Raw genomic sequence first — 23,914 nt, 5'->3', positions numbered from 1 at the left:
TAGGATAAATTGATAACAAATCATAATAGTATTTAGAGATTACTTGCTACAATTTAGGTAAAAATGATTTCAAAGATTATTTTGGGTTAATCAAATTCTTTCACTTAGTGAAAAATTAGAACCATTATCATTCAGCATTTATACCAAGATTGTTTTACTGTAGTATTTGTTTTTTCCTGTATTCTTTTGATTTTTAAAAAATATATAAGATTTTGGACTTATTAATATTTAAGTGAAAGATATTTATATGTAGATTTAATAAATTTAAAAAAATATATATACCTGAACCAAGTGCTCCAAAAAGTCAACTAGAGATAGACAATCTGCAAATAGATGTATAAAGTTTTCAGGAGGAGCAGAATTGCCTGCAGTTCCAGGGTTTAATTCATTATTTATGTTCTACACAAAAAAAAAAAATTACTTACAATTAACATTATTTGTAAAACAGTGATTAGTTCATTTAGTTTATAACAAGAAAAATAATTGACAACTTGAATTTTTTCAAAATAATGCAATTTCATTCGTCATGTTTCTTGAAATTTCATTCACTCTTATCTTCTTTGTTAAAAGCATGTTTAATACTCAGCCATTTTAATAAGTATATTTTAATAAATAGACAAACAATGGCTTTCTTATGAAAAAATGATGGTCACAAGACATGGCTTTTCTTTAAAGTAATTAAATATACAAATATTAAATAAAAGATGTGATTTCTAGTTTATAAAATATATTATTTGTATCTTACGTGTATCAAGAAGTTGATTTCTTTAACAACTTTTGTAAAATTTAAGATAATAATAAAAATGAAATTTACAGAAAAGTTATGAAACATCCCACAATTAAACCAGTTTATACATATTTTTCAAGCATAAAATACTTTGTTATAAGTTTGTGCATGAAACTGTCTTTAATTTTATTAGGGCAGAACATGTTTTTGAGATGTAGGCAAACTGCTTTTAGAAAAGAAGGTAAAATCACACTTAAAGTTTGTAGAAGTATGTCATATGTTTTTATTGCAGAATGATCTGGCATCCAAAGCATTTAGTGATATATTACTAGCAGAATCAACTTGTATTTAGTACAAATTTGGAATATGTTTAAACTTCTTTTTATGCACTAAAATAAAAACTATAGCATTAGTTTATATTTTTATACTACATTTAAAATTGAAACTTATAGGAAATTCACTACATTTTTTTATATTCTAAATACTCAGTGTAATTATTAACTTTGCATACAACTTAACCTTTTTATGATATAGAAATCCTTGTAGAAGACTCAAATTTAGCAGGAATTTTGTTATTTGTACTGATTTCTATATCCTTGTGCCTGTTTTTTATATTCTAGGAAAAAGCTGCCTAATGACAGCCATTTCCAGTTTCTAGAAATATTTTTAATTCCATTAAACAAAAAGATTTCATTTTCAATTTTTTGTGATCTCAGGAAAGGATCTGATTTAGTTACACATTTTTTTAGTTACACTGATTAAAAAAACTTAATAGCTATGACATCTGGGGAGTTTTTTTTACAACTGGTTAAAGTCATACATTACCATCAAGTAATTGAAATTTCAATTTTTCATAAGGATGCAGATGTAAAATTTGGTCTTTACTTCAAAATGTAGAACACAGAGAGCCTCAGGAAAGTGTTCTCAATCCCTTAGTTTTTTTTATTGTTTATTAATAAACTGTCTCAAAATCTTGAGCCATTCATCCTAATACTGTTAGTATATGACACAACTATATTTATATCTGAAGAAAATTATTTGAAAAGAATTGAAAATTGTGCAATAGCAGCTCAAAAAATTATTCACTGGATAGATTGTAACTATTTAACTTTAAATATGGATAAAACTATTACACTGTGCTTCTCAGGTAGACATAAAATTGCTGATCGTATGAGTAGAATTCCTATTAAAAAAATGATATTATTTCTCTTACCCACAAAGAGAACATCCACAGAGAAACTCCAAATTCTGGGTGTTTTATTAGGTGACAAGTCCCATGGTATGATCAAACTGATTTCACTTGTAACAAAATCAAGCTGTACTGTTTTGCTCTAAAGCGGCTTAATAAAACATTAAGCTTCTCATCATTATTAAGTATTTGCTATGGCTATATACATTTTCTCATGTAAAATATGACATCTCTTGAGGCTCCCTCTAAAAGTTTGAATGAATTTAAAAAAATAAACTCAGATTATTATCTGATATCCATAAGTATGAATTATGCACACCAATATTTAAAAAAATTAAATATGTTAACTTATCCTTTTGTTTATATTTATGAATGTCCAATATTTGCTAAAAAAGATGATCACTTATTCTTATAAAATAATAATATCCACCTTTACCTAATCAGACAACAAAACTGTTTTTATAAAACTCAACACAATATGGGTTACAAGAAAGGAACTTATTATGCTTCCGTTGCCATTTTTAATAAACTGTTGAACCATTTATAAAATATTCCCACTAGTATATTAAAAATACAATTAAATGATTTTCTTTCATAGAAACAATATTATTCTGTTGAAAAATTTTAAAAAAATTCTAATTAAAAAAAAAAAAAAACATGATTTATCTGTACAATTTATGTACACAACAGGTGCATAAATATCTTCTCAAAATAACTTTAAATAGTGGCTACTGAAATGTGAACTATTTTGTCATAATTTTTTAAACTGAATATATTTATTTACCTTAACACTATTTAATATATTTGTATTTAAATAATTAATATAGATTTTAAACACATCTATTTTAAATCTTAAAATGGGTTTTTATACTTATAATTTATCTTATGATGACATGATCCATAATGTATTTTTATGTACGGAACAAAATAAAGATTTATTTATTTACCTGTTCAAACATTCTGAACCAACAAATGCAAAAAGATTCACTAATGATATATATCAAAAATAAGAATAAGTGAAGGATTTATTCTATTAAAAAAATTATTATTATTATTATTATTTAATTCTTCATTACATTTCTTTCTGCTACATTTCATTATGTTTATATCAGTATTTTATATCTCATTTATTTTTAAAGCAACTCTCTCTCCAAGCAATAAATTCATACTATGTATTTCATGTATTTCTTCTAATTTTAGCAAATCTTAACAAGTTTATTCTCTCTCTTTGGATAAATAGTTTGAATCTAAATAATCATCAATGCTTGTCGACTTTGTGACATCTTTTAGTCATTATGCATGCATGATTGTATTGTTCTCAGCTACATAGTATCCTACCATACTCAGAAATTGTTAGTATTCACTATGAATTACACATTAGATGAAGTTTGTCCACTATCCACAACCTGGGGATGTACATGGGTGCTGGCAGCTAGACTTTCAAACCATAGCGTATGTGATTGTATATACAATCACTAAATAAATTTTAGTGATTGTATATACAATCACTAAATAAATTTTAGTGTTTAAATTTAGTATTAAGTGGTAATGAATATTCATTACCACTTAATACTGCTAGCTTACTACTTTTTAATGCTATATTAAAAAATATAATGTATATTAAAATAGATGAACTTCCAAAAAAAACTAATTTTCATCATTACAATAAGCAAAACAATTTTATTATGCTATGCAAAAGCACACCGCATCTATTTAAAGAATACATTAAGTGAAAAATCAAACATTATAAAATTGTGCTGTAAAATTCTGACATAATGCTGCAGTTATATCTACATGTACTTGTTTTTAGATTCATACAGTAATTTCTTGTTTTATTATTAATGAATCTTTCCTGGAATAATAATTGATTAGATGTTCTATAATATGTTTAATTACCTCTGCTACATCAGTTCTTACAATTATATCAATCTGCAGTGAATTGGAAGAAATCATCAACAGAAAAAAAACAGTACTAATGTTATTTATATGTAATTGAAAATAATAAAATAAGGTATTACTGATAATTTCTTTAAAGAAAATACCTAACTGCACTGTTGTTTAAAAAAAAATTATAAGCTCAAAAATCAAATTAATCAGTATTCTATCAAAAAAGTAACAATATCTATAAAGTAATAATTATTTATCAATCTGCATATTTATAAAACAGTCAGAATGTTATATCTATCAATAAATACAAATATAAAATAAAAAATACCATACATATCAATAAAATCACATACACACTTGAGGATGTAAGTTCAAGTATAAACAGATATTTTCAATAAATAAGACCTGAGTATCATAGCTTAAAACTCAATTCAAAGCAACAGTATTTTTCAAAACAAAGTTGTATCTAATTTTTTGATGCACCATTTTAAATACAACTTATCTAGAAAAATGTGATAAATTTAGATTATAATAAATAAACATTCATATATAAACTAACTGATTATAACTAAAATAAATTTTAAAATAGATGATTTCTATTTCTTTAACTCTTTGTAAGAAAATGTTGAAACTGAAATTTACGAGTAGGCATTAACCAAATTAATTAGATATTTCCTATTTTCTTCAAATTTTTATCTTCATAGCAAATTGCAAAAAGCTGGTACAGTGACCGCCCATAAAACTAAATATTTTTGGCATGAAATAACATACTGCAGTAATTAGTTGAGTAAGAAAGGTAAATACAAATGAGAAGTTTTTGTGATTAAAAAATACAGCATACAAAGATACCTTAATCAGTATTACATCCATTTTGTCAAAAAAATTTGGCAGCAGGATTAAGAATAACTTAATAGTAAAAATTACACCAACAAAAATACTTTTAGTTACCTGTTCAACTGAAGGTTTATAATCTGTACATAACCTTTTTAAAAACTGAGTTGTTTCTTTGGGAGCTTTTTCCAGAAGAATTCCAGCATATCTATTAATATTTTTTACAGCCTGTAACATCAGTATCATTTGATATCACATTTTTTAAATAACAAAATTTAAAAAAAAATATGAACACATTAATTTATATAAAATCAAAGATCATAAATTTTAAAATTACGCAATATCATTAATCTTTTCTGGACATCAGTAAAATGGCTGGAACAACCAGTCCTAGCTGCTCCATTTATTAATACCAGTGGTACACTACATTACCACCAATCATGCTAAATTTCAGTTTTTGAACAAAGACTTGATATGAATACAGATTGTTTCTGTGTAGTTTTGAACACATATTTTTTTTTACAGATGCATAAGGGAAATTATATTGTTATTGTTATATCTATTCCTTGCTATTTATATTTTATTTTTATGTATGCTGCATAGACCAAATTCATGTGAACTTAATTTTTCTTCGTGCTGAAATTTAAAGAATAAGTTACTGAAAATAATTGCATAATGTAAATGAATGAACCTATTGCTCAACATCAAGTTTAACTTCATTACCACAAAATTGTTAAAGCAGAAGGAACAGTTTTTATGAAACCACAATCACTTAACTATAGACAAATTAAGTTAACAAACTTTAATAACAAAAAATCTGAAAATTAAAATGCTGATAAAGTGACTGCACATAAAACTAATAATCTCTTGCAGGATACAAAATCTTAACTGTTTCAATCTATCTGTCCATCTGTAAAATGATAAATTAACTCAGAAATTTCAATTAGAGTGATTCAAAAACCTGAATTAATTTTGCAGTTATATCTAAATTGTATTTTCAGACTACCTATAGTTACTTCTTACAGAATATGATCTGGTCTAACATGTAATGTTCTAAATCCAAAATAGATCAGAGAATAAAACAATTTTTTATTTAGATCAAGATTTTTGGAAAATTCATATAATGTTTGTTACGGCAAGAGTAAATGAAGTTAAAAATAATTAATACCTATCCATATATGTCCCAGTTACTAGGTGAATGAGTCATGCAAAGGAACAGTTTATTTTATAAGATGATTGAAAACTCATGAAAAACAGAATTTTGAGAATTTATTTGCAAATGCAGATATGATAAAGTTTGTTTTCTTGCAAGAATAATTAAATTGACTTGTAGAATGCCTTGGTAGGATAGAATGCTAGTCTGCTTCATCAAAGATCCTGGGTTTGATACCTAGCTTATCAGGGAACTTCTTACAGTTACTCATGATATGAACATCTTAATAGTTAACACAAGACTAGTAAAAAAGAAAGAATACCAGAAAAAACTATTTTAAAAAAGCTTTGAATTTTAACATAAATTTTAAAAAAATATATACAAAATTGATTTATAGATATATTGATTAATCCAATACATGATAAAGGAGACAGGAAGAAGGTGCTACGCAGAACTACACTGTTATCAGTGACTTGTAAGGTTCTCTCCAAAGCTCTTTAGAATAGACTGAACAATAGATCAAACCACAGACTGGAAAATATCAAGAGAAATTCAGAAAAGGAAGGTCATGGGCAAAACATTTATGTTTGAAACTAATAATTACAGATTTCCATATGAAGAGGAAAAACCTGGCATTAATGCTTCTGAATTACAAAAAAGCATATGACTTGATTAACAGGGAAACATGCCAAAGGAATTTTGGGGTTGATAGAAAAATAATGGAAATCATCATAAAACAAATCAGAAACTAAATCCAATATTTGATCCTAGAGAAATCTCAGGGTCATTTAAAATTAAAACAGGGGTGAAACAAGGTGAGGACTCTCATCAATGCTTTTTTTAAAATGGTCTGCTTGAGAAGATTACATGGGTGTGAAGAAAAAAATTAAAAATACTGGGAGTGAAACATGTAAGACTGGCTTACATAAAGGACAATTTGACTGCTTAGTGTTTGCAGACAGTTTTCTGACACCAGCAAAAATTCAAGTGGAAATATTAAAAGAGATAATGTAAACAGCAGGACTGTAAATATTTATGAAAAAAAAAAGAGTTTAGAATGAACTCTAGAAACTCAGGAAACCGTCTGGAAACAAAACAGAGGAAAATTAAAAGGGTTGAAAGATTCATTTAGATAAAATTATATAACCCAGTTTTTACAAAAAGGTAAAAAAGTAAGATCAAAAATGTTACTAATGTGTTAAGCTAAAGTTGTCTACAACAAAAAGTTATCTGAATAAGACCCAAAATTTAACATTGCAACACTGTGACCTAACCTGAAAGTCTCTACACAATTGAATGTCTAACTTTGAATAAGGTAAGTGAACTGCAAGAAATGGAGAAAGAAAGAAAGATCCTGAAATCCAAGGATCAAGAAAGATTGGAGATGTATGGAAGCTGAGGAAAAACAACTAACTCTACAAGGAAACATAGAAATTATCAGATGTGATGAGGAAATGGAGAAGAATCAAGACTTGATGAGAATTTATTCAGCAAGACATTTGACTATTTCAACAAGGAAATGAATAACAGAAGTTAAACAAGACCCGGAAGAAATGGAAATAAAAATTAATAAGTATTGTGTACAAAAACTTAAAAAAAGTAAATAATTATAGGGTTCCAAGAGAAACCCAAAGAAATCAGTATATCTGTACACAGATGAAAAAAGTATAAAACAAATTGAGATAATGATAAAGTTCTGGAAGAAAATAGAACAATAAAAGAATATGTGATGAGTTATTTCTCATTGTCCACAGCGGGTCAAATTAAAAAAACAGAATTAATAAAAAAGGTAAATAGCTGTTCACAAAAGAAGGAATCAGCTTTTGCAGAATTAATTGATTTCTGATTTTAGTATTTTTTGTCAATTACTAAACAAACTATCATTTCCTGAGTTAAAAGAAAAGTTAATTTTGGCTAATAAATGCCCAGAGCATTCAATGAAACTGCACTCAACATTAACTTTGGAACAGAAAATGGAATTATTTTAACATGAATTTAACTGGAAGTTAATTGGAATTGCTTTAACAGGAACTGGTCAAACAGCCAAACCCAAAGTAACTTTGGCTGTTTATTTCTTAACTTTCAATTCTTAAGATTTTACTGCCAGAGATTCAGGTCTTGTGGAACCATCAGGTTATAAGGGATGGGATTAACTTTTTTTTAAACAGAGCTAAATTAAAAAAAAAAAAAATGAATAAAAGTATATGTTTATTCTAGTAAACAATGATCAAAAATGATTTTAAATTATTGATACAGGTTTGTAAATTTCTTAATCAAAGGCAGATTTGGAACTGACATGAGTCTTCCTTTAGACAACCATAAACGTAATTGATATTTGTAACTGGCTAATATCAATTGCATCACAGATGATGTGTATGCAAAAATTGGTGGCAAATGAAATTATGTACCATTTTAACACTAAAACCAGTAACAGTTTTATCAATATTAAATATTATCAAAACAAGACAGATATTTAATTGCAAGGAATCAAATAGCTTACATGAGGCTGATCTTACTTTATCCACATTCAGCACAACTAGCAAAGATTCATTAATATATAAGGCAAACATAAATTATTCAGCGTATTTTAGAGACTAATAAAAAATGAACAAAGCAATAGAGTATGCATTGATTTTTTTGAAACATTAGTGTAGATATAGAGTTACTGATGGCCTTGAATGAACCTGCTGGCCTGATGTAATGACAGGGAGATTGTCAGCTGAGCAATGGCTACTGTGCAGGAGGAAGCAATGTGTGTACTATGGTTTTATGAAAGCGGATCTGTTAATATTGATCATAGGCTTTTTGTTTAGAGCACAATCATGATCCTCCTAATAAAGATACCAATTAAACATTGGTATCAGAAGTTTAAGGATACAGGAAGTGTAATGTACAAAAAAAGATGCTGGCACATCTCCCTCTCTGCAGAAGTTGTGGAGCAAGAGAAACTTTTCAGAGAAATTTTGGCAAATTGACTTGTGCGAGTTTAGAACTTTGGAATACAGCAATCAACAATTATGAAGGTTCTTCACAAGTACCTAAAACTTCATGCATACAAATTCATTGGTGTAAGAAAATGAAGAAAACTATTAACCACCCATTACAATTTTGCTGTGGGGATTCCTGATAAAATGAACAATGATAGTACTTTAGAAAATGTAATCTTCTCTGATGAAATAACCATTCATGTTTTTAGTCATGTTAACATTCACAACTGCCAGATTTGAGGTAGCAAGAACCCTCATGTTGTTTGACAATACAACATGATTGTTGTGTTTGCACACCAAACGTCATTTTGTAACGTTCGGTGTGCATTGATTGCTTATGAAGTGATCAAACCATTCTTCTTCGTCAAGCTAATGGTTACTAGTGCTATTTATCTAGACATGTTACAAAGGAGTGTAGTACCACAAACTTAATATCCACAACCCAATGTTTACTTCCAACAAGGTGGTGCACCACCATACTGGAGTTTACATGGTAGGGACTACCTACATGAACCATTTCCTCAACACTAGATTGGCCGTGATGGACCAATTCTCTGGCCACCTCAATCCTTTGATGTTATGCCACTTGATTTCTTTCTTTGGAGGTTTGTGAAAGAGAGGGTATACACAACGAAGATTGTCAACATTAGTGAATCAAAAGAAAAATCCTCCAAGGTGTAATTAATGGAATTAACTGCAGATATTCTTCATAATGTGAGGTATGAAACAGAATATCATCCAAACATTTTACGCCACAAATGTTGCACAAGTGGAAACAGTTTGAAGTTAATAAGTGTTATGAACATAAATGTTTTATTAGCACCTAAAATGTGTTGAATAAGTTATGATCACTCTGTATATACATACATATATATATATATATATATATATATTTAATATCTAGTGATTCTGCCATCAAGAAGTTTAAATGATAATTCAGCAACAAAATTGGTCTTGCATCCACTTCCTTGCTACTCTCACTACTGCAAATTGGTTTTTTTCAAATCTATTCTATTATACAGACATAGTTGGTTGGTTTACATGATGTAATCTCAAAACCTCAATTGATGAAAAAGATTCCTACACTGTTTAAAGTTTTTTTCCTTTTGCAATAAACAGGAAATATAGCAATTAAATTAAACCAATAGCCCTTAATTTTGCAGAATTTGTACCCTACAAGGTAATATTACTTTAAAATATACTGATAAAGAAAGGAGTCTCTTTGTGAGAAAACTGTCCAAACATTTATAAAACTTGGTAATCAGATTCGTTGGGACCAAATGATTACTCTCAGAGAGATTGATGAGATTTTAAACAGTCATAACCTCCCTAAGAAAACCCCAATTTAAATGAGGAAGAAACTGAACTTTTATAATGGACTTTTATTCAAAGTGTGTTCTATCTTCAGAAATATTTGAAAACCCATAAGGTATCCTAGAAGTTCAGAATTCCTTACTCCCAATAGATTAATATACTTCGCTAAATTAACAAAAATTGTAACGTTATATATTATAATAATTTTTTCAAAATATTTCAGACAATTAGAAACTCATGGGTGTACAGAGTAAAGACCCTTTTACCAACCAAATGCTCTTAATCCATAACTCTCTTAATTTATGAAAACTTGGGTTTAATTAACCCAATCACCCCACATTAATCTGTTTTACAAAAACAGATTAATGTGAAAAAAAGAAGCAATCTCTAGTAATGAGAAAATGTACGTAGACCAATTTTGTTACTGAACTATTATTTAAACTCTCCTTGATGGCAGAATTAATTAAGTATAAATTATTTATTCTAATTTACTAAAATTAAATTTGTTAATTTAAACAAATTAACAAAATTGGTAAATAAATATGTTGGTAATGAATGTAATTATAGAATTTAATAACAACTGAAGATGCAAGATCCTGTGAAGATTGCTTCTTAGAATTAATATAAGTTTAACTTATCTATTTACTGTGGTTTGGTGGTTTATATAGCTTTTATATTATATATATATATATGTGTGTGTATATATATAAAATATAATATAAATGATATATAATGTGTGCGTGTGTGCATGTGCACATGCACGGGTATGGGTGGGAGGGAGGGGAGAGAGAGAGAGAGAGAGAGAGTGAGAGAGCATGTATGTGGGTGTTATTTTATTGAAATTAATCTTTTTAAGATTCATGTTATTCCTCTGTACTATTAAATTATATTTAAATTCAATCAAATAAGCCACCAAGTACAGAATATTGAAATGAGAAATATCTTCTTAATTTTTCATGAAAGTACTTTTGCAAAATCCTGCATCCTCAGTCATGATTGAATTTAAATATAATTTAACAGTACACAGGAATAATATGACTCTTAAAAGATTAATTTCAATAAAATAACACATGCACACATGCGTGTGATCTCACCCTCCCACATGTGCATATATGCGTACACACACACATACAATCTTTCCAAGACCTTTCTCTCCAAATAAACACAAATTTAAATAATGCAATAATTAACTTCTATTTCAAATTCCATTCTAACCTCTTTTTCAATGAAGAAACATATAAGATTCTACAGTGAATTTTCAGTCATTATTAATACTGTAACAATTTTGGTTTCTTAATAGCTGCTGCAGTTTTTATTTTATGTATGAAGTTGATTATGTAGATTACAAATATCATGATTCAAAACTGACTCCAAATATTGTTGTAAATAAATTTTCAACAAAAATATAAGATAAAAAAAGATATTTCATTTACCTCAGTAAATGTTAATTTACTTAAATAATCGAGAGCTGCATTAAATTGATGATTGTCTTCTAACTGAATTTTTAAGTACCATGAATGCAAGTTATGTTTTTTAGCCAATAATAAAGCATCTTCAGATGAAGACTGCCTACACACGTTAACTGCAACCTCTACGTCAAAATCATTCTCGATTTTCAGTCTGAAATAATGTACATAATAATCATAGAGAAAAGTTTCCTTTAAATAACAAAACTTACTATAACATATCAAGTGGAGAAAAATGTTTACAGAAGAGGTAGATGATACTTGAGAAACGACAAAATCTGTTATACACGAGTATCATGTAGATGTTTCTGAGTATTAGTATAAAACAAAACAAACATTTTGTATTTATTTTGTCAATATAAATTATTTAAAGTTATTATATAATGATTTACATACAATTTCATAGTCAAATTTATCATACATACACAACTGGTAATAATTTATGATGTTGTAAATATAGTATTCTACATGTACAATTAAAAAGAAAACTTTAAAAACTATATAATGCAACATGTTGAGAATCTTTGTGCATATCAGAACCTGCACAAAGATATTTACAATACTTTAAATCTATATTTAAATGAGATATTAAATTAAAACATCTCCCATCTCCTCAACTGACTTTCAAAACAGTATTGTTGATTTTTGTAAAGCAATAAAAAAAGTATGGATGATGAACAAGTAATTTGTAAAATGTATAAGTAAATGATAAAATCGCTTTACAGCATTCATCAAGTTTACAAATTTTACCGATTTTTCTGTGGTATTTTATTACTTTCTTTAAAACTTAATTTAATAGGAAACCTTATCTAGTATAAATTAATATATATTTTAACAGAAATAATTTATCTTAATTACAACTTTATTTTAAATTAATTTATCCAATTCGTACAATCCTATAAAAATTAAAAAAGTTACTTCATGTACAAATTAAAAAATTGATACAAGTACAAGCTGTCACAAAGTATGAGAGAATATAAACTTTTAAATGATGTAAATATAAAAATTCTCTGAATTAAAATACATATAAAAAAATACTTGTTTTTAAATCTAACTCACTTATATGTTTATCAACACACACTCATTTCCTAATCGAGATACCGTACTTAAAGAAAGAGGTGAATCTTTTTTTCAGAATATTTCTGATATTGCATTCAAATAATAACATTCTTCACATGTTTAATATGGGGATAATTTTCACATAGTTATTATTTTTTTGTACTGCTTATAAAATCCTTTACCAAACCCAAAGTTTCTTGTACAACAAAAAAGTGATGCAAGAAACTTTATGTGTTTTTGTCATGGACATCCTCGCATATTCAATGAGAGTATTCAAAGCAAACTTCTTTTCTATTTCTTCTTCTGCAATATTTAAATAGCCAGGATATTCTAATCAGTTTATAATGTTATCTTTTGATACTTTGGTTTCCTACCCACAAGCAGTGGCTATTATAAATATGCAGTGCTAGGCATTTCCAAATCAGTTTCCACATCACTACAGAGTAATGTTTTCCATGCATCGATTAAAGTTGATATAACATACTCAATGCATCAACTTAATTAAAAATAGTCAAACAAACTGACTTGCTTTTCTCTCTCAATACATCCCCACTGTCAATTGCTAACATTAAAAAAGAGCAAACAGCAACTGATGTAAATAGAACCTTCTTAAACATGGTTTTTCATATGTAAACAGAACATTTCACGATTTAAAATTTATTTTAACCTTATGACAATTGTCCGTAAAATCTGAAGTCTATGAAATTGAGAATTTACTTGCATAGATTTGTACCGTTATAAATTTATGAAAGTAAATAAATACATAAATATGTACATAAATTTGTACTGTTGTGTTCATTACTACCAGATGGGCACTGTGCTTTGGCTACAGTTATAGTGAAAAAACTATCAAAATTTGTTTTGTGATCCTAATATTCCTTTAGGTACAGTGATATCTTTTTTATCGAAATAAGAATAAGGAGTAACTAGCTAAAGACTAACAGACTAGATATAGGCTAACTAAATAGATCAGATCTAAAATAGAACCTTTACTACCAGGTGCATAGTTGCTCACATTCTATTCCCTGTCTCAAATCAGTTTACTAACCCTGTGGTTTCATAGAATAAAGATAACCAATCAATATTTAATTACTTATCAAACTTTTACTTATGATAACCTAACAATAGGTAAAGTTAACTTATTTTACAACAATAAGAAAGTCATCATTGAATTTTCCATTACCTTGTCAGCTTACAACAAATTCATTTGATCCTCTGTGTGTTCCAGACAGCCACAAATTGTAAACCTAGAAAATCTACTACTCCTTTCTGCAGCATTTATTTTCTAACCATGGAGAGCCTCTAACCATATTTTCATATACCTCAGTTTTCCTATCCTGACCTAGAAGTCCAAATTCCAATTATTACATCTTCTCTTCCTATTTCCATTTCTAGTCAGTTTAAATTTTTTTTATGTTGAACATTCCACTCACAGACAGAGAATATGAGAATATGATTACATTATATTAAGGATTTTTTGTCTGAATTCAGCTTCTTTCTCATCACTCTTTTGTTAAAAATATAACAGAGCTTACATAAATAATTTTTAAAAAAAATCAAATTCTTTGTTTTTATATTACACACTCCAATACAGCATGACTCCATCAGAGTTCACAGAATCACGAATGTTTCTTCTTGAACACTTGTAGTATTTGATTTCACTGAACCGAAACTGTGGATTGTTTTAATTAAACTATATAAAAAAATACAGAGAAACAATAAAATGAAAACCTGAAATTGTACTGCATTAGGTACAGGAATACATAAGACGAAACTTAATGTATTCAGAGAAAAATTATTACTTTAATCCATTTTTAAAAATAAAGTCCACATAAAAATTCACTATAAAACAGTTAATAACTTGAAAGGAGAAACTAATCAAACGTAAGATTAATAAAACAGTGTGCACAGATAGGTATAGTTTATGAGTCCAATAAAAAAAATCTAAGTATTAAGTAATTATTTGCTAGATACAACTGAAGAAAGAAACATTAGCTACCAATTGGGTTTTGAGAGTGATCAAAGTTTTCTAGTAATTTTCCAGCGTAATACATAAAAACTTATTATTACTTAAATCTACTAATAAGGCTAAATTTTCAGTATAATTAAGTCCTTGGAAAAAGGTTTTTCTGTAAGATCTGTTGGCATAAGTAGTAAGATATTAAAGAGGGAGGAAAATGAGGTTTCTGGCAAATATATTCAATCTATCATTGGAAAGACAGACTGACACACCTAAACAACCTGCAGTACTGTCTATTTATAAAAAAGTCAATCCAAAGCTCATTTTAAACTACTACCTTATTCTACTGTCTCCTAGGTTCTAGAAAATATAATATAATTTAAGTCATGCTCATAAAAGTTTGTGAATGGAAATAATCTTTAAGAACAATCAAACTATTTAAAATTGTAAAATTTTTCTTAGAATTGTTAATTTTCTTAGAATAAAATCCTTTACAAATTTTGTCTTTATTTATCAATTGGCAATCTAACTAAGTTAATTTATGGAAAACGTGTAAGTTTTACAGTTTACAAACATGTAAAACTTTCATATTTGCTTCTTTATTTAAGTTCCAAGAATTTCATTGTGACTTCACTTCAACAGAAAACAGAGCAAAATATTTAGCTAACCATAACTGAAAAAACAAAGCATTCTGACTTATATTATAAATTTACATTATACAACTTGTATCAAGTCCTATAATCAGCCCCCAAAGTACATATGCGATTTTGAATCTCCTCTTATATATATTTATTACATGAAATAACATAAAACTATATTTTGAACGTCACTTCTATCTTAATAATGTTCTAAAATAAAGGAAGTGAATAAATGAGATAATGTAATAATTAAAATTTCTTTGGTTAACTACAGCAGCCAATTATTAAGGTAATATTTAAAAATAATTTGATTTATACTTTGAATAACAAACTTCTTTGATTAAACATATTTTATTTTCTAATCATAAACGTTGTTAGGCATCTGTAACTATTTATTAAAAATACTAAACCAGATTATTCAAATTCTGATTTTTTTAAATTAAACAGTATTTAAAAAAAGTAAAAATCTTTCTATTATATTTAAAATAATCATAGCTTTCGCAAACATTCTAACTTGTTGGATGTACTTGAGTTTCAAACTCCAAGCAATTTTAATTTATTTAAATACAAATCTGGCCTGGATTAATAAAATGTTACTCTCATACAAAAAAAAAAAATAATATTGATTTTTAACAATAAAATCAGTCTTGATTTGTAAAGGATTTTTTAATTTTTAAATGCATTTTAAATAGGTCACATAAGAAAGACTCATGGAGTTAATGAACAAAGAGAAGAAAAAATCATGTTTCAAATATATATATATATATATATATATATATATAAAAGCTATATTGATACTATAAACCTTAATTTAATTACCTTTCTTATAACATATGATGGTTCAAGGCTGCCAATAGTTTTTATATATTGTTCTATTGCACCGTTATGATCACCTTTGCTATATAAATGATCACCATACTGCCGAAAAATATCAATTAAACCTTCTGTATCATACTGATGATTTTTAGCAATCCTAAAAAATGAATAATAAAATACAAATAAAATTTTTTTATAAGATATTAACTTTTAACCAAATAACTTCAATCACTTTTAAGGCAATGAAAATAAAATATTTTAGGCAAATGATTTTAATGTTTTAATTGTCATCTACTGTATTAATTATTGTTGCTGAGTGCCTGCCACATATTTTCTAAGCAAAGTTTAGTGCTGTGAAAATTCATGTAACCCTTTGTTATCTGGTGTATCATTTTTTATGCTCTCAGAAGTGTATAACATCATGTAACCCTTTGTTATCTGGTGTATCATTTTTTATGCTTTCAGAAGTGTATAACATCATACAAAATAATTTACTTCAAATAACTGTAGCAGCAAACTGAAACTGTCTCTTATCTAACGATTATTTTCTCAAATCATATGATGCTGAAAAAACTAGAATTCTGATTTCTAAAATAATTTAAAACATGACTGACAGCTAATTTAGGATGCTAAGTACACTTCATGATTACTGATTTACGCATTTCATATTATTTTTTTTTAAGCAAAGAAGGAATATATTTAGAACAACAAACTCAGCAATGCACAAATTGCTTCTTGTCTTTATTAAACGGTAAATGCACACATTAAGAATGAGACAGGTCAGTATAAATAATGATACTCAAATAATCTCAAAAATTTATATGTGAAAGTTAATTATTAAACACGGCTCGTTCTCTTAAATAAATTCATTTATAAATGTAATAATCAATGAATCATAATCTTAATAACTATCACATGAAAATAAACAAGAACAAAACAAAAGTAATGAAATGTAGTGGAAATAACAAAGGTGGACCACTTAATGTGAAAATAGGAGGAGAAAAGATTATGGAGGTAGAAGAATTTTGTTATTTGGGAAGTAGAATTACTAAAGATGGACGAAGCAGGAGCGATATAAAATGCCGAATAGCACAAGCAAAACAAGCCTTCAGTAAGAAATATAATTTGTTTACATCAAAAATTAATTTAAATGTCAGGTAAAGATTTTTGAAAGTGTATGTTTGGAGTGTCGCTTTATATGGAAGTGAAACTTGGATATAAACTTGGACTCATAATTAGTATCACTCATTTTTGTAACGCACAACAAAAACTCGTTTCACGAAAAGTTTATTTACGTCTCACATGACAACAATAGATTAAAAATATAATACCTAATATAAATCAGGTATTCATATAACCATAAGTTTACTAGTAATTTTACAGTTTGCCACTTTGGCTGCCAAAAAAATCTAGTCTCATTACTTTATTTACAGACCTCGTATATATAAAATTATATGAAATTCAACATCTACTGGCGCTTCTCTTTATCACTAACTTTGGTCGTGTTGCTGTCATGCTCCCCAATAAGCTCTACAACACAAAAAAAATGGCGTCAATTGCAAATCATAAAAAGGGAAGGGTTTAAGGACAATAGCTTATTTATAGCTTTATTTAATAAATAATACTAATATTTCAAAACAAACCAAAATCAAATGGATAAAACATTTCGAAATGCGCAGTAATATTATTGTCATTCATACAGAAAACGGATGCAAGATATAATTCTATCTCCATGATACTTTCACTTTTTCTCATCAAAGTTAATGAACTAAAATTCTGTAAGAAATTCATTTAACAAACATGCTACGCACAGTGGATCGACATGCATGTTTGAAAGATGTAATAAAACGGGAAATTGGAACAAGCTGTTTTCTATTATGACCTGAATCTCTTACTGAAAAAAACTGATTCCTTATTTAAAATACGCACACACAAAAAACCATCAAAAAATCTGCATATTTCATCTGTTTTAATTTAATTTTACGAAATAAACATTTCATTACTTTCCCTCACTATTTTAATCTAAATTTCATATCTATTAACTGATAATATTCAGCTTTACTGAATGAAACAAAAGCATTTAATGCATTATTTCAAATGTAAAGATTTAAATTTGTACAAACGGTTTATATCTGAGGTACAAACAGGAGAGCTAATTAAAAATGTTTTAGAGAATATTAATGTTCATTTTACAGCTAGTCTCTACGGTAAACAAATAGAAAGCGTTGCAGTAAATACAATCTACATTTCGATGGGCAAACTGAAAATTTTGATGGGTACACAGCAGTATATTTATCTCGAAAAATACCATGGCAAACCGCTTCACTCCTCACTATCCCTAGTAAACTCTGGAAAAAGCTATGCTATTTTGCGAAGGAACTAGTGCCTCATGGCATTCGATAACGTAGACTGGAATAAAATGTTCAGCATTTTAAAAAAATTAGGGTTCAATACAGAGATAGAAGAACATTTGCTAACATGTACAGGAACCAAACAGCAACAGTAATAATCGAAGAACATAAGAAAGAAGCCATAATAAGAAAGGGAGCCTGACAAGGATGTTCCCTATCTCCGTTACTTTTTAATCTTTACATGGAACTAGCAGTTAATGATGTTAAAGAACAATTTAGATTCAGAGTAACAGTACAAGGTGAAAAGATGAAGATGCTACGATTTGCCAATGATATAGTAATTCTAGCCGAGCGTAAAAAGGATTTAGAAGAAACAACGAACGGCATAGATGAAGTCCTACGCAAGAACTATCGCATGAAAATAAACAAGAACAAAACAAAAGTAATGAAATCTAGTAGAAATAACAAAGATGGACCACTGAATGTGAAAATAGGAGGAGAAAAGATTATGGAGGTAGAAGAATTTTGTTATTTGTGAAGTAGAATTACTAAAGATGGACGAAGTAGGAGCGATATAAAAAGCCAAATAGCACAGCCAAAACAAGCCTTCAGTCAGAAATATAATTTGTTTACATCAAAAATTAATTTAAATGTCAGGAAAAGATTTTTGAAAGTATATGTTTGGAGTGTCGCTTATATAACTTGGACGATCAGATTATCTGAGGATAAAAGATTAGAAGCTTTTGAAATGTGATGCTATAGGAGAATGTTAAAAATCAGATGGGTGGATAAAGTGACAAATGAAGAGGTGTGCGGCAAATAGATGAAGAAAGAAGCATTTGGAAAAATATAGTTAAAAGAAGAGACAGACTTATAGGCCACATACTAAGGCATCCTGGAATAGTCGCTTTAATATTGGAAGGACAGGTAGAAGGAATAATTGTGTAGGCAGGCCATGTTTGGAATATGTAAAACAAATTGTTAGGGATGTAGGATGTAGAGGGTATACTGAAATGAAACAACTAGCACTAGAGAGGGAATCTTGGAGAGCTGCACCAAACCAGTCAAATGACTGAAGACAAAAAAAAAAGAAAGAATGGATTCTAAATGGTGTTTCAATTTAATTGATGCTTGCATTCAGATGCCAAAATTTTCATACACAAAACATATAGTGACCTCTTTTTGCCAGTGATTACATTTGAAATAAAGCCACAATCCAAATAGCTGTCATCATATTTTTGATTTTACGCTTCACACTCTTGTCACTGGTTGATGATCTGCTCCCTTCATTTTCATTCTCACACTGCTTATTGCAGTTTAATAAAAACAAATTCATTTTCAAAAATGCATTAGAAAAAATATTTCAAAAACTTCACTTGGCTTTACCACAATATTCAACTGATACAATCTCCAAAAACTAATTTAAAATGAAAACAAACCAACATTTATTTATATATGAACAAAAAGTACCTGAAAATTAGAGAAACCTACTAAAACAATCAAGGGACTACTATCGTATCATCTAGTAATCACTTACAGTTTGCTTTTGCAAACAATAACTAAGTGGTTTGTGTCAGCTTGGCTAGATGTTGCATACAATTGAAAATAGAAATAAAATAAGGAAAATTGTATAATATTTCATGGTGCTCCTATAAGGAAGTTGCAGCTTCTGGGAGTCAAGGCACACACTTTAGGAACAACTGCTGTAAGCTAATGCCTACCATATACCATAACTGAACAGTTCAGTCAAGCAACAAATTTCCAAAATAACTCTTTAGGGATGGCTTCCACTGTTCATTGAAAACTGTTATATTCCAATGTTATTCGCATTATTTATGCAAGATTTTGAAACTTTAGTTGCACTTTCACTTTGTTTTACATGCATGCATTCTACTTCCTCTTGTTGTCTTCATACTATCACATTGCAGTCTCTCATTACTATCAAACTGTCAACTCCTTCTATACATTCAAAATAAATCTAATAAGAAGTAACAAAGATTTCAGTGTAGCAATCTTTTTTCAAATAGTCTGATACCTGTAAGTATTGCAAATTAACTTAAAATAATTAGTGGAAGTTCAAAATGTACATAAAAATAAAAACTATCTGGATCTTTCAAGGAAACACTGAACTAGACAGTTTTGAAAATTAACATTCATCTAATAAATGGTTACAATTTTTTTTAATTAGTAAATTTTTTTTGCTATTAAGTGTGTACATTACATTTTTTCTCAAATTTTTTATTAAAAATAGTACTGGACATTATTTTAACAGTATTATATATCTTCCAGGATTAACTAAGATGATTTTTAAAAAAAATTATACTTAAATTATAAAAACACTTAGTATTTTAAGAAATGAGTATCATACAAAACACATTTTTAAAAAAGAACCACAATGGTACACTTAGTGAATGAAACTGAATCTTAACTACGTAAATTATTAATTCTTAACAGCTAATATAACTGAACATTAAAACTTTAATCTAAACTGGCAAAACAAGACTAACCAAATTTTAAGTACATGTAAGATATTGATGAAGGAATACATTATTTCTGCAGATTCATTAACAGACAAACAAAATGTAAGAAAAAGTCCAGAAGTAAAATCAATTTCTTTCAAATGAGGATACAGAAATGAAATACATTATTACCCATGGCAGGAAAGATAATGTCTTTTGTATCAACAAGCAACAAGCAACTAGCAATCACATCAAACCTTAAAATTAAAACTTAATTTTAGAAATATAGGCAATAACAAGAGGCAAAATATGTAATCTCCAGCATTATATTTTTGTGATAGATACCTACAATGTCATACATAATTTATGGGTTTTATTAAGGTATTGTGGTTATAAGTTTAATAAAAATATTTCAATAACTACTAGCATACAAGTCTAATTAAAAAAATATAAATCTGCTTATCCTTCATTGGCATGCTGAATGGAAAAACTTTACTTTTATCTACATATATAATGTACAAATAATATTCAATTTAATATGACTTACATCATTTCCACATATCATGAAATGACTATCTTTCATAGAATCCATTAAAACTGAACAATGAGGTGAACAACGCTATCAAGAATTGTCTACAAAAAAAAGTAAATTAAATTCACATTACATTTATAGTAATTACATCAATAAAATTAAAAAATTTGCAATTTTAGAATTGACAAAATGGCATCACTGTTACAAATACAATTCAATTTTTTACACTAAGCTTATAGTACACAAAGTTTTATAAGGAGATCTAACAGAAAGTTTCATTGTTTATTTAAATAAACTAATTTTGTTTATGCAACCTAAGTTAGAAACAAACAATTTCTCAAATCATTTATAAAAATTTTACTTAATATTTAAAACTAGATGATTGTTATTATTTTGATTGTTAAACATAAACAATCATAATTAGAAGAATAATTAGAAGACTGTTAGATATTACACGTGTGTGTGTGTGTATATATATATATATATATATAAATGAAAAATAAATAATAATAATAATAATAACGAGGGTCTATCAATAATTAAAGATACAAATTGTTTTGGAGCTAGAATGATTTATTCTATTAATGTTACTTTTTTTCAGCTTCATAATCTCAGCAACATTGATACATTTATCCTGTCTCTGAATCAGCTTACTTACGCCTACTGCAAAGAAATCTTTGCTTTGATGTTGGAACCAATTCAGCACATTATCTTTACGTTATCATTGTTATTAAACTTCTTTATAATGCCTCCTTGAGTGGACAAAACAAATAGAAATCTGATGGAGCTGAGTCAGAACTGTATGGAAAGTGAGGTAATACTTCGCAATGCAATTTGTTTAAGTAACTCAGCCACTGAGGCCAGAGGTTATTGTGAAGCAAAATAATACCTTTGCATCGAGATCCAAGGGAGTTTCAATTCCAGTGCTTGAAACTTACATGAACACTTTCATCCAAAAAGACTAACAGATTACAATTACATTGAGACTACAGATTGTTTACAATGAGTGTTCATGTGAGTTTCAAACACAGGATTGAAACTTCAATTGAATGTCCAGTATGTGGTCGTCATTCATTGAAGTTAGACTGTCTTTAAACTTTTCTTCTCACCTATAAACATTTCTGAGATTCATACAACTTTGTCCATAACATTTGGTTATAAGAGAACAAATGCTAACTGAACAAAAGCTGGAGAACAAAAGCAAAAACTGGATCATTGCTTGCTGTTCAAATAATTTGCAAACAGGTCTTGCAATTGTAAAATGATATTTTTTAAGGCTATAAATAAACTAATTTTACTCAATCAGCATATCAAACGTCATCACAGGGTTACCAGCTTATTGTTCTGAAAGTGTCATAATCTTCTTATTAACTGTTTTGCCTCCTTAGTTACTTATCTCTTTAATTATTGAATCACACTCTTAATAATGAAAAATATTAATTACACTGTGTAAAATGATAAAAATTATTTTTATTTCTTACTGTTATTCTAAAAATACTATTAAAATTTTCATTTCATTAGAGGGCTTTCATTTTATCACAGTCAGAAATAGTAAAATGAATTTATTTTGTCAAACAGTTACAGTTATGAAACACGCTGTAGTGAGAAGACTGACTCTCATGGGATATACATATGTCTAAGAGGAATGCGCTGACAATGTACAAGAGTTCAACAGTTGCATACATAGATTAGAGTCAGTTCATGATGAGAAGCAAGCAGATTTGAAATTTTACACAATTGGCTAGTAATAAATTCATCTCTTTTTTGACTACTACTCACAGTTTTGAAATCCCTGTTTATTAATCACTTAATATTTTTTTATTATTTCTTGTTCTTTCGTCTATTTATTTATTTTTTTATGTATAATATATCCTTACTAAGCCGCTTTCTTTCAACATTTTTAAAAACGCCCTTTTCTTTCCATCCTATTTTAGTCTATAAAATAATTCCTTGAGCTCAAGGAATAAATAATAATTCCTTAAGCTTAATAATAATTAATTCCTTGAGCACTAGAGGGCTCAAACCTTAATTGTATTACGAGGGAACTTAATTGTATTACATTGGATTCTGTCCAACCATCAAAAACATTAATATCCTGAATTATAACTTCTTACAAAATGAATTACCCTGAAGACAAAGTCAGACGATTGGATTCCAGGGTGTCTGACAGTATGAAGCTAAAAGGTGAATTGGAGCATTCAAAGAACCTTTACAAATATAAAAATAAAAAAAAGTATTTTTTTGGAACATAATATTAACTCTTTAATCAAAGTCAGAAAACTTAACCACAGAACTACACACGCTAAATATCTCCATACTTGCACTTCAAGAAACCAGATTCTTAGATGAAGACACTTTTGAATCTGACAGAATTTTTAAGAGAAAAGTTGGCAAAAGCACAATGAAAAACATTTCACATCTTGGAACACCTTTTATGGTCAACAAAAAAATTTAGACTCGGTCATTGACTTCAAAAGTGTAAATGCAAGATTATCACTTCTGACCATCAAATCATTAAATAAAAGATATACAAAGAAAATCTGAC

The 23,914-nt window shown here is 28.0% G+C and overlaps 1 protein-coding gene across 1 annotated transcript in view; it reads right to left on the bottom strand.

Annotated features, from left to right (window-relative positions):
- Nucleotides 1–23,914, bottom strand: part of LOC142318551 (vacuolar protein sorting-associated protein 11 homolog) — a 38,423-nt gene that overhangs the window by 6,801 nt on the left and 7,708 nt on the right. Inside the window, exons 2-6 of the mRNA XM_075355105.1 lie at nucleotides 16,031–16,184; nucleotides 14,911–14,933; nucleotides 11,522–11,708; nucleotides 4,752–4,862; nucleotides 283–399 (exon numbers count right to left, since the gene is read on the bottom strand). Coding sequence (XP_075211220.1) covers nucleotides 283–399; nucleotides 4,752–4,862; nucleotides 11,522–11,708; nucleotides 14,911–14,933; nucleotides 16,031–16,184 — 592 coding nt within the window. The remainder of the gene's footprint in view (nucleotides 1–282; nucleotides 400–4,751; nucleotides 4,863–11,521; nucleotides 11,709–14,910; nucleotides 14,934–16,030; nucleotides 16,185–23,914) is intronic.

This window comes from Lycorma delicatula, chromosome 1, assembly GCF_047948215.1.
Source record: "Lycorma delicatula isolate Av1 chromosome 1, ASM4794821v1, whole genome shotgun sequence".
In the NCBI taxonomy this organism is placed as follows: Eukaryota; Metazoa; Arthropoda; class Insecta; order Hemiptera; family Fulgoridae; genus Lycorma; species Lycorma delicatula.
This window is presented reverse-complemented; position numbering and strand designations above follow the sequence as displayed.